The sequence below is a fragment of the Lemur catta genome, chromosome 19, assembly GCF_020740605.2.
Source record: "Lemur catta isolate mLemCat1 chromosome 19, mLemCat1.pri, whole genome shotgun sequence".
NCBI classification, from domain to species: domain Eukaryota; kingdom Metazoa; phylum Chordata; class Mammalia; order Primates; family Lemuridae; genus Lemur; species Lemur catta.
The window spans coordinates 623678-636101 of record NC_059146.1 but is presented as its reverse complement, the minus strand read 5'-3'; the positions used below and the strand labels follow the sequence as shown (position 1 = coordinate 636101).

At 48.0% G+C, this 12424-nt stretch overlaps 1 protein-coding gene across 8 annotated transcripts in view; it reads right to left on the bottom strand.

Annotated features, from left to right (window-relative positions):
- The window catches only part of LIMCH1 (LIM and calponin homology domains 1), a 235436-nt gene that overhangs the window by 44260 nt on the left and 178752 nt on the right, over window positions 1-12424 (bottom strand). For 4 of the 8 annotated variants that reach the window (XM_045531728.1, XM_045531724.1, XM_045531721.1 and 1 more), the window contains 4 exons: window positions 7927-7962; window positions 2573-2699; window positions 948-1105; window positions 330-738 (listed from right to left, as the gene is read on the bottom strand). In XM_045531728.1, the coding sequence (XP_045387684.1) occupies window positions 330-738; window positions 948-1105; window positions 2573-2699; window positions 7927-7962 (730 nt within the window). Of the gene's footprint in view, window positions 1-329; window positions 739-947; window positions 1106-2572; window positions 2700-7926; window positions 7963-10899; window positions 11161-11609; window positions 11719-11832; window positions 11952-12424 lie in introns of all 8 variants that reach the window. The other 4 variants (XM_045531723.1, XM_045531722.1, XM_045531726.1 and 1 more) reach the window with 2 other exon arrangements.

The following is a 12424-nucleotide window of genomic DNA, read 5'->3' as shown; positions in this document are numbered from 1 at the left end:
CAGGGTATTACTAAATTGGGGTTTGTTGCCACTACTATAGACAGACCACGCCATTACATCAAACTAGAAAACAGACCTTGCTCGTGAGATGACCTGACTGCCAATCTTACTGGAGCCCATCGGCATCAACAACAGCAGTCGAGGAGAACATCTACCCCTTGAGTTTTGACAAACCAAATCTCCAGAGATACATAAACATCACAATTATAAACGTGAACACATTTTGCTTTTGTTTGGTAAAAACAACTGCATTTTCTTGAATCAGGGTGCTCCTTTCCACTGACTGCCGGAGTTCAGTTTTGGTTCTATTCTTAAGGAACTTGTCCTACCTTGAAGGTCTTCAGAACCTCTTGAGAGTTTCTGGGCTGGGAATAAGGCTTGGGCGTCAGCATAGGCACAGCTTTGGGAGGGACGGTTTTGCCTGGAGACCCACTGCCTGCGGACACGCTGGCATCCAGAACGCTGGCACGAGCAACGGTGGTTTCCACGCTGGCAGTGAACTTGGGCGGAGGCAGGGACTGTTGCCGCAGGTACTTCATGGGGTTGGGGTCGGAGGGGAAGGAGGACGAGTTTGGCTCTGTTGAATGGCTTCTTTCCAGAATTTTTGGCATCTCGAGGCGTTCGAGAACAGCCTCACTGATGGTGAACCTCTCGATGTACTGCTGGAGGATCCCCTCTGCCTCCTCCTGGGACCGAGCGTTCTTATACGCCTCGTGCAACTCCCGCTCTCTCCGCTCCCTAAAGGACGGGGCCGAGGAGGGGAAACAATAACGAAGTCAGCAGTCGGGAAAGCTGCACAGGCCTTGGTAGAAACCAAGGCAGAGCTGAAGAGCTACTACAGGGGGTGTAAATATCGGTGTGAGAGCCTTTGTGAAAACCAACATGTTTTCGAAATAGCACACCCAGCTGATATTGTACATTAAAAAACAGTAACGGAAAGAACTCACTTTTCTTGAACAATTTCTCTGTAGGTTTTGATGCTTTTCCTTCGTTCACGTGTCCCATCCTCTCCAGCCAGTAGCTTCTCCATTTTTTTCCTTTCTTCCTCTTTCTTGATTAAGTCCTGAGAAGCACTTCTTCTACGGCTCTTCCAACGAGCCAGGTCCTGGGGGAGAGAGAGAGACAATATTCCTCTTCGGGCTGGCACATAATTCCGTTTCTGCTCCTCAGTTTGGTGCGCACGGACCACGGGCCCGGCACTACACTAGGGCATTCCTACATGATCCAGTGTAAGCCTGGGTGGGACAGAAACGGTTCACAGGCAGGAAATGTCAGATATCATCCACCCTACCCACAGCAGGGCAGTACGTTTATTTAAACACGGCCAGTGTGAAATATGCAATCATATTTCATGTCAGTTGCCAAATTTTAGAGAATTGCCTCGTAGGATAATTGTAAGAAACGTCTTTCTTCCCATTTATGACCTGTACATTTGTGAATAGATTTGTTGACGATACAACGATAGGGATTAATTTACACGGTTTCCTCACGGGAGGCAGTAAAGGCAGAAAAAAAACTGGCTTTGGAGTCTTCCCGACCCGATGGTTCTGTGTGTATTAATTCACCTGAGCCTTACCAACCTGACCTCCACCCCTGCAGGCAGCCACAGCACGGTGGCCAACAGTGAGGACGCGGGCCAGGCGGATGGGATTGCAGCCGTGGGAATAACACCAGCTCTCTCTTTTCCGCGCTTTGGCACGTGTCTCAGTCTCTCTGTGCCTCAGTTTCCTCCTCTCTAAAGTGGGGGTGATCACAGCACCTACTCTGCCTCACAAGCTTGCAGGGCTAAATAGCCATAAGGGGCCAGGCACATAGTAAGTGCTTGATATATTGCAGACATAAATGTCACTACATCTCATCAACTTTGGAGAAGTTAACTTTTGGGCTAGCGGTAGAGTCAAGTTGCCATGGCGACCTGAGAGTGCTCGGTGGGAACGAAATGGGACAATCCCTGTCCCTGCTGTCGTCCCTGCTGTCGTCCCTCCTGTCCTCCCTCTCCCGCTTTGGCGCTTTGTCCCCCCCTCCCCACGACCTCAGGGCCTTCGTCGGCCTCTGGGTCCTTCCTGGCCGGCTGGGCGACCCGGCGACTCGGCGACCCGGCGGTGCGGGGACCCATTGCAGACCCAGGACGGCACGGTCGCCGGTTCCCCGGGACACTAAGTCTCTGCGAGGATTAAACGACCCGCCGCCTGCGGAGCACTGAGGACAGCGCCTGGCACCGGTGCACTTGCCACGCCGGCCGTTGTCACGGTTTCCGTCACCGTCACCAAGTTCAAGCACATCCTCTCAAACAGCAGCCGTCCTCTGTGCCACGTCCCGTCCCGTCGCCCGCCTCCTGCTCGCCGTCCCCCTGCTGGTGACACGTGTCCCTGGCCTCCCTTTAACCCTAACCCTAACCCTCACCTTCACCCCTAACCCCTAACCTTAATCCTAACCGTAACCCTAACGCTCAGGTCTACCGTGTCCCTGGGGCTCCCTCCCCCGGGAGGCTTCAAGTTCAAGGGTACCCGCCTCCCGCGCGGCCTCAAGTTCAAGGGTACCCGCCTCCCGCGCGGCCGTGTCCGGGACTCACGTCCTGCCACCTGTCGTCCTCCTCCCTCAGCTGGCTGTTGATCAGCTGCAGCTGCTCCTGGCGGGCCCTGCTGTGCGGCTGCACCGCGGTTTCCTCCTCGGTCCGCACGTCGAACAGGCTCGTGCTCCTGGGACGGGGAGAGCAGACGAGAGGGACGAGTCGGCGCCCGCCATGGCTCCGCTCGGCCACGCGGGGGCGCTGCCGGGCCGGGAACGCTGCTGCCCCCTTCTGGGCGCTAGATGGGCCCGGGGTCGCGTCTGTCCCCACACTGGGCGGCCGCGCGGGGGCGCACTGGCGGCGCTCTGCCACGCGGGGGCGCTGCCGGGCCGGAAACGCTGCTGCCCCTTCCGGGCGTTGGCGCCGCCGCGGTGTCACGGTGGGTCCGACCCGGGTGGGAACAGGGGGGCGCCCCACCTGCTCGTTCCGCGCAGGAGCCGCAGGCGGCCTCTGTCTCCAGCGACGCCACCGACTCGGGTCAACGTCACCTGCTCTGCAGGCGCCAAAATGTGTTTACGGAAGAGCCAGAAAAGGGCATCGGGAGCCCCGGGCTCCCCTCATTGGGAAACGAGCGACAAATAAATGAATAAATGGATAAAGTGGAGAGGACGGGAAGTGCGACCCGGGAAGGGTCTGCGGGGACAGGGCGGCCCCTGGGTGGCACCGGGTCGCGGTAAACGCCTCCTCGGGCACAGAGGGCGTCTTTCCACTTCCAGAAAGATTATCGTGCAGTGTTACGTTGGGCACCGCTTTTATATTTTATTTTCTACATTTTGCATCATCCAACAACCGTGCACTGGTTATTTCTTTGTATTTGTTGCAAAGCTACCTGCGATTGCTGGTGGCGTCGGTGGCATCGTGGGATCAGGGAAATAAGGCATTTTATAATAATCGTAAAGAAGGACGTATGTAAATCAGTCTGCACTTTGTGTCCTAATACACTCACAACCATTTTGCTTTATTTTTGTCAGGATGCCTCTGAATTTACTTTTTTTGAAAGGAAAAGGACAGGGAAAGCAATTTTTTTAAAAACCGCTAGGCTTGCATATGATTAAGGTATCCTGCAGGAGCTTATTAAATGTCGGGCAAGATCATAGGGGCTTTGGGTGATGCTCACACAGGCCTTAGTTACAGCAAAAGCGGAAGCAGCAATATAAAACAGAAATAGCAACCAAAGCAAAATCCTCCAATTTTTTTTTCCCCCTTTCAAAGCAAGACAAGCTCTGGGACCAAGCAGGTTACAGAGTCCAAAAATCAAGAAATGGAGGATCCTTAAAAGCCCGCTGTTAACTGCTAGGAACATAAGACGGTGACGGGCCATTTTTGAAGCCAGCTTAACACAAAGGAAAGGAAAAGCCATGCACTTAGACACCAACTAACTCCAGACATCCCCAGTGATGTCCAAAACCATTACCCCCACGGCCAGAACAGGGAAAAGTGGCAGCATCGCTGGATGCAACGGGGTCCTTAGCAGGCAGCCTCTGGAGGAAGACGACCCCCAGAGCACTGCTGCCCACCTTCCTTTCAATCCACTCGAAAGGAATCTGCATTAACATGTGGATCCCTCTCCTCTTTCTCCAGATGTTGGACAATTGAAGTCTGACCGAACAGAACTAAAACCGAAGACTGTGCTTGTAATCTGTCTTCCCTAATAATTCTAATAAATACTCTAATAACCCCACTGCACGGGACTCTTATCTGAGGCTTCCGTTAGCAGGGATATGACAAGCCACGGTGTGAAGTTGCCTCAGACACTCTCGGTGGGTGCTGTTGGTTTCGGCATCTGTACCTTCTAGAAAAACAAGCTGCAGACTTCAAAAGGGGAGAGGGCCTGTGGCTTTTCATCTATTTTATACTACCTATTAATGTCATTTAAGAAAGATTTAGGAATGTGTCAGGTAGAAAAGTCTAACTCATGGTTTTTAAACTTCATGGGTCACAATTCACTTAAGTAGGTCTTCCAGAAAGAGACCAAAATTTATCCCATTCCTCCTCTCACAGTTAAAAAAAAGTCTTAACTTTAATATATCTAATCCAGTCAGTTCATCTTTTAAGGCAATTTATAATCTTTGCTAAGGTCTTAGAAGACATAAACCTCTCTGAGCTGGGACCCTCTTAATAATCACATAATAATCACATTAAGTGGTTGGTAGATTGTGGGAGAGAAAGGAGGCCCCATCTATAATTTCCAAAGGGCAGAATTTTGGTGTAGGCCACAATGGGTGGCCCTAGAGCTGGGTCTTCTGGGAGCCCAGGAAGAAAATGGCAGCCTTCTCCAGGATTTGGGACTTGGGATTTGGTTGTCTCACTCGGTGGGTGTAGAGAAAACGGGACAGGCCTTCAGAATTATTAATGCCTTCCTCTGTCCTGCTGTGAAGCTCTTCCTACCTCAGCCCAAAATGTGCCCAAAAGCTGCTCAGTTAAATAAAAAGAGAAACTCTTGTTTGTCCTTTCATGTACCAGAAAGTACAGGTTGAGCATCTAACTTAAAAATCTAAAATCCAAAATGCTTCAAAATCCCAAGCTTTTTGAGCACCAACATGACCCCACAGTGGAGAATTCCACAGGTGACCTCATGTTATGCGTTGCAGTCAAAACGCAGCCAAAATGTTTTATGTACAAAATTATTAAAAATATCGTATAAAATTACCTTCAGGCTATGTGTATAAGGTGTATGTGAAACATAAATGAATTTCATGTTTAGACTTGGGTCACATTCTCAGAATATCTCATGTATACACAAATATTCCCAAATCCAAAAAAGGTCGAAATCTGAACCACTTTTCCTCCCAAGCATTTCATTTATATGATACTCAACCGGTGCTATATTTTCCCAGGGTCCCAAGGTTTTTGTTTTTTTTTTTTTTAATTAAGAAAATATCAGCATTTGGCCAAAAATGAAACAACAAAGATGCAAGTAATATCTTTATGCCATTGCAAAAAAAAAGAAGAAGAAACTGAGACGGTTGAGAAGTGACAGCACTAGGTAGGAAGTGGGCTGGGTCACATTAGAAAATGTTCCCAGGTCAGAGGTTGGACTCAGCCTCCCCGACGAAGAAGTGTCTGTCTGGAGTGGGGGTGGGGATCCTGGAGAAGCCGGGCTTCCAGACAACTAACGTGACCTGGACTGAGCCCGTACTTCCCAGCACTTGACGCCTATGTCCCCGGGCTGTTGGGACAAGGGCCCCCGGCTGCAGAGTCCAGGAGTCGCTCCTGGGGGTGGTTTGGCATCTTTGAGGCTCAGATTACCCGAGGGGAGCCTAGAAACCGTTTCTGGGCCAAGTCTAAGGTGAGGGAGCTCAGAATAAAATGCCTGTGGCGATCCCAAGGCGCAGACCTCTTCGCTGGGGAAAGAGTTGGGAGAGAAGGAGCCTGCGAGCGAGGAAAAGGGCAAGAAGGTGCAAGTAAATCTACGGCAACATTCCTGGCTGGCCAGGAGGTAGAAATGTCTCCGTTTGCCTGTGTGGCAGGTCTGCCCCTGACCTATATTCTCCTTGAAGGACACATCCTTTTTTGATTGGGTTCTATTTTAAGAATGTGTCAATTACTAATAAATATAGCCTGTAGCAATAATTGCCCTTAAAGATTTTAGAAAAGGGAGGCGTTAAGGGAATAAACTAAAAATAGTATAAATGTCTATTTAAAAAATAAATTCCTGATAACTTTTCATTTTGTTCCTCACACAGTTTCACGTAAACCGTGTCTACTCCAAGCAGGAAATTCAGCACTTCGGATATTCCCAGATAAGAGCTCTGGAAAAGAGGCTCCTTTACTCTTCCACGGGGCTGCCCTTTGTAAACTTAGAGAAGGAGAGAAGGAAGTCCTCATCCTTGCCCCTTTAAAAATATCATTACGTTTTCCTGTGGGTGAGGTTTTGTGTTCAGGTGCAGGCAAGATTCAAAAGCCCTTTACTATAGCTTCCTTTCTTTTACCTTTTAGGGTTTCCCAGAGATCTATTTTAGGCAAATTGCACAGCAGCTTTGCATTGATGAAGAATAAATCCCTTCTATCAAAATGTTTTTGCTCACCAGATCAAAGTCATGTTTTGCCCATGCATCTTATAAAATCCTCCTTTCAGTGCACGTTAAATATCGCCACTGCAGGTTTTAAAAGTAATAACCACGGCTCAGTTTCACAGACTACTTGACTCTGCAGTCAGTCAAGCTCAGGCTGAATTTGGTTTTGAGACATCAGCGTTCTGTATAAAAGGCCACTAACCCATCGCAGATCGCTCCCGGGAACTTGGCCCTGGAGTCTGACAGCTTAGGGCTTAGAGTCCAGATTGAGCTGACATCCTGAACACAAACATGGAGAATATGCAGTTTGAAAACACTTAATTTTTTTCCCTAATCTCTTTGCCATCAGTGGAAATGACGTTTGTGTGTACTATATCCTTATTTAAATTCCTCTCTCTGTGGCTTGAAACTGTGGCTTGGGCAAGGACAGGCAGAAAGCATGCGGATGATCAGTCCCCGGAGGGTCCTGACTCCCAGGAGGCCACTACAGAGAGGAGAGACGGCAGCCTCATTAAACTACCAGTCCTGGAATTTGATATTAATCACGTTTCCCCGAACACAAATCACTCAAATCTGAGAAGGTTATTATTCTGCAAGGAAAACTTCTGCCTTGTGTATCAGTTTCAGAATGATATGCACAGGGAACCCATTTTTGAAAGTGCTAATGTGGTCACAAGTGGGAGGGTGCAGATTCTTCTCAAATTTGGACGTGAAGTTCGGGATGAGGAATGAATCTCTGAGAGGAGAAAAACCAAGAAGCAGGGAGAGGAGGAAGCCCAAGACATGTCTTACATCCTGACCCCTTGCGATGCCACGGAACTCGAGTGAGACCCCAGTGTTTGGGTCTTAAGCATCCCACAGTTTATATGACTCCAACCTGGGAGGAATGTGGGCTTCTGAATCTATAATTAGTGGTTTAGGATTTATTTTCTTAGTTTAAAAAAAAATGTGACTATGAGAATGACTACTTCATTGTTAACTCTAAGCCCCAACATATCAAGAATTAAGTGCAAAATGCAGAATGTCCTCTTCATAATTCCGTGGCTCAGAAGGGGCACCGGCATCCAAACCGTAACAAGAACAACCACGTTCACATGCCCAGTCTATGAAAAGCAAATGTTAAGTTTTAAGCAGCAGCTGCGTATTAGAATCATGCTTAAGTTGCTTTTTCATTCATCTTTCCTGCACAGAACATATGTTCCGCATTCCAACTTCGAGTGCTTTGCTGCACGAGTCAGTTAGCTGTTCAGCTCACTGCGGCATTTCCGTTAGTGGTAAGTACTGGAAGCATGCGGGTTAGGCTAGTAATTAATGCAATCCTACGAATGCAAGACCACTTACTCTGCGTCATCAGACACAGGAGTTCTCGGACCGTATCTATAAGACGAAATACAAAATTAGAAGACAGAAAGTTAATGCGGTAACCAACCTGAAAACAAAAACTGCTGATGAAACACATGCGTGCCAAACCTTTTTTGCTGATCGTACTGAAAGAGAAGTGTCATTATATAACGAGCAATATCCATTAGCTGCTGAAAATCAAAAGTCTCGATGTTGCTAAAGAATGCAAAACCCAGATGAGAAATTAAAATAATCCCCATGCTACCCACACAGAAAGAATCTGTTCAATATAAACACAAAAAGGCTTAGGTAAAACCCATGATGTTTAGAGAAGGCAGCTTAACAAACAAACAAACGTGTATTACAGTCATTCACAAACAGTTAAACTGTTCATGCCTGTATGTTCAGTAGTAACGGCTGTAATGGGCACCCAACACGCTTACACCCTCACTGACCCTGTCCCTGGTGTGTTAGTGCATTTGCACAAATGACATCAAAGAGTGTTTCTGCAGTTTTCTGAAAGCAAACCAGAACTCCAGGCCAGAACCCCAATCAGTGCCTTCCACACGCATTTGACAAAAACCACAATTCCTAGAAAACTGGCAGCCTTAATCAAAACCATACTTGGATGATATGCCATAACTTTAAAAATCAAAGTTTCTTCCAAACTTTTATATTATTCTGATTATTTGGATCTATAAAGTTGTACCCTCTGTGATAGTCACTTTAAGTCTAAATGTGTCCAATAAAGCGAGGAAAAAGGTCAAATTAGAAAAAAATTAGAACACTTACAAGGGCACATTTTAAACACATTTTTATAAAAGTGGCTCCCACAAATGACGGTCTCTTCAGCAAAGGTGAATTTTAAGGGATGAGGTTCTTACCTATACTCTGAAAGGTTGCTCATTTCTGCATTCTGATGGTGAACAAATAATTAGTTCATTAAAGAAAATACATCCCTATCAAGCAGAGTCCTATGGATGGCAAAAAGAGTATTTAAAAAGAAAAGTAAAAAAGAAAATACATCCTGCTTTCAGTTTCCAATAAATTACATTTTGGGGTTGTCAGCAAAAATTACCTGGTCCCATACTCAGTTTCACATCAATTTACAGGAAAAAAGAAATTTCTCAAGGTCTCTTTCTGTAATCTTAGAGAAAACACCCCAGAATACATGGGTGTACAGACACATGCAGCCTTATCTCTTACGATTTCATCATTCGAGAATAGTCTGTATTCGTTGATAATTATTTAATTCATAGTGAAGGGAACTATATCAGTGCAAAACCCAAACATCTCTGTTGAAATGACCAAAAGGAAGATAAAGAAAGGGTTTGTGAATGTTTTTCTTCTGCAGTAAGGCTCATTTTCTGTCTCTCCAGGGGGTAGCTTCCGAAAGTGCTACAGTTTAACAGTTTTCCAAAAGCACCGCTACATTGAAGCAGAAGATGAGTGGATTCTTCCACATCAAGAGAGAGGACAAGATTAATATTAATTCTGAAGACTGGATAAATGTTTCCCAGTTAATTAGTAGACCTATGGGAATAGATTTATTCAAATACAATGTTTCCTAAATTATCTATGGAAGACAGCAGAGTAGTTATTCCTGAAGGATGGTTAATCAAGAATCTACAAACAGTTGCTATGTGCTTTTGTACCTCTATTTGAATATTTTAACATTTTATTGAAATATACATACAGAAAGTGCACATACTACACATACCTTAATGAATTTTCACGAACTGAACACACCCACAGATTAATATTGAGTGTTTTGTACTATATAAATGGACTCATTTCGTATATATACTCTTGAGTTTTGCTTCTTCAGCACAACATTGATTGTGAGGTTTAGCTATGTTCTTGGATATAGGATACATCTGAATTTAAATTGTTTCTGTACAAAATAATTAACAGCATCTGATACCAACATTTCTGCCAACGAATATAGATTTGCACCAAAACGTAAGCCCTATGGGGGCAGGGACTTTTCTGTTTGAGTCCCTGAATAAACACTTACTGAATACTTACTGGGTGGTCTGGACATTGAAAGGAAAGAACAGCACACTCTCTGAAGATAACCTTCATCTATCCCTTTACTGTGCACTTGTAGATCTAAGGAATTTCCTTTCAGACTAATTTATTAGCTGTAAAAGGGCACCGACTTAAGCAGAATTGCCTCTGCTGGAAAAGGGGAGAGAATTAGAGCTTCGGCTTCAAGAGGTTTTCCCAGTTGTCCTACAGGAGACCGAAAAAGTAAAAATAAATTGCCGGAAAAAAAGAAGCCACTCTGGCCCACTGCCCCCGAGGTCCTTTGAGACGGAGAACTCCAGCACTTCCTGTTTTACGGTGAGCTTAGAACTATGCAAAGTGCTCCTCATTCCCTCGCCCCACATTGACCAGGCAGACCACACTTTTAACAAAGACGTATCACTGTCATTAAATGGCAAGAGAGGCGTCAATGTACAGGACCTTAAACCACGAACCTGGGATTATCAGCAAGTCATGCTCAACTCTAAATCAAGTCGGGGCATGGAATAGAAACCCTACCTCTAGAAGGCAAAGAGTGTTTGATAACGTTGAAAAATTAAATTAAATTACAGATTTTATAAGTGGTATTCATCTTGTTTGGACTCGGAATCAGAGTGAAATCAAGGACATCAGAAAGCAGTTCAACCCCTTACCCCGAAGGCTCCTAGGAAAAAATAAAAGAATCTCCCGTTTATTCTGCCCACAAGATGAGAGTCAGAAACAATGTTTAACAGGTAAAGTCACCACTAAACTATTTCCACACCTGCTGACATGCACACGTGAAAACAATTCTTGGCAGACGGGGCCAATTTCAGTCACTCCGTTTCTGCTAGCAGTAGCAACAGTGACGTCTACGCGCCACAGTGCGTTAGTGACACACTCAAAGCATGGCCAAGGCTCAGAGCAGAGAAACAAAGTCACAAGGGCACAAGGTAGCCTTCTGACCTCTGATCTCTCACAGGCAGACCCTGGGCATATTCCTGCACTTCCTGTTGCTTTGCAAATGGAACTGGGAGGAACTGGTTCGGGTCGGACCCAGCGTGTCCAAGGGACATCCCAGTTCTCCTGGCCATCATGTCATCTTTTTGTGAATCACACAACTGTCTGTGGCCCTCCAGTCCCCTGCCGCTCCAGGCAGGAGCTGTCGCCTTCTCCGACCTCTCTCCTGTCCCCGAGGACTCCCGTTCAGGGGCGAGAGGACACACCCTGGGCAACATCCAGTCCAGGGGGTCAGGGGCCACTCACTGCTAAAGGGACTTTCCGTAGCGTCCCCCACCGGCATTAGCTCAAGACGGAGGAAGCCGGGCATCCGCGGAGGCGGCGGCGCACACAGAAGCTGAGCGGAAAATGCCCGTGTCAACACCGCGAGCCGCTGTCATGCAGCTGGTGCCCACGCAGCAGTGGGCTCCCTTTCTGGTCCCCGCGGTTCCTGAGGATGAAACTTGGCCAGTGCCCGACCACATGCAGCAGCCGACGCCTCTACCCAGGGCTGCGCCAGCAGAGAACTCTGACCCGGGGGTCGCACACTGCTTTAGCCACCTTGCTGCACGCTGCGTCAGTCACCGGGTGCGACCGTGCCTCTGAGCTGTTTGGGGAGCACAGCGGCCACACACACAGCGGGGACAGCACGGCCCAGGGACAGGCAAGATGCTCACAGCGGCTGGCCGCCCTCCTCCGGCCCTTCTGCCTTGGGCAGCGTCTCAGAATCTCTCGGGGCACCTTCCTTTTCTTCTTTGCCGTCCTGTGGCAGCTGTCCGGGTGGAACTGGAGCCAGAGGGGACAGCTTTACTGCGAGGAGGGAATCACAGCAGAGGCCCTGCCCTCCTTCCCCACCTGTCCTCCTCCTCCTTCTGGGAGGCAGGAAACGCTGCTCCTCACCTTGTCCTGTCCTTGCTGGGCACTCGCCCGAGCAGCTGCCCCACTCGTCCTGAGAGTCCGGCACGGGAGCCGGCCGCGGGGCCTTTTCCCAATAGTCACCTACGCCAGGACTCGCCACTCTGCCGATGAGCAGGTAGCGTTGAGGGCAGGAGAGAGGGAACAAGGTTACGAAAGGCGGCCTGAGAGCAGTTGAGACTGAAAGACGAAGAGATGACAATTAAGAGGGAATCTGGGTGCTCTCATTGCAAAAGCCGGTTAGTAACAATGACACCATCAGCTTGAAATAATGGACTGTGAGCTCCGGCGTGGGCCCGAGAGTCAGAGAAACCCAGCATGACTCTGTGACCGCAGGACTGAGGGGTGGTCCCTCGGGATCCAAGGCTTTGGGGACCCAGTTCTCATTCATTCCCTACCTTACCCCCTTTCCCAGCTCAGACCCCCGCTGGCCCCTGAGAGCCCAGCTGTGTGTTCTGGTGTCTGCAGCCTGCTGCCCTCCACAGCCCGCACCCCGGGAAACCCTAATGCAGGCCACGGGCCGATAGTCTCCTTTGGATTTCAAGGACAAAGGACAAAGAAGAAGGTTAGGAGCACC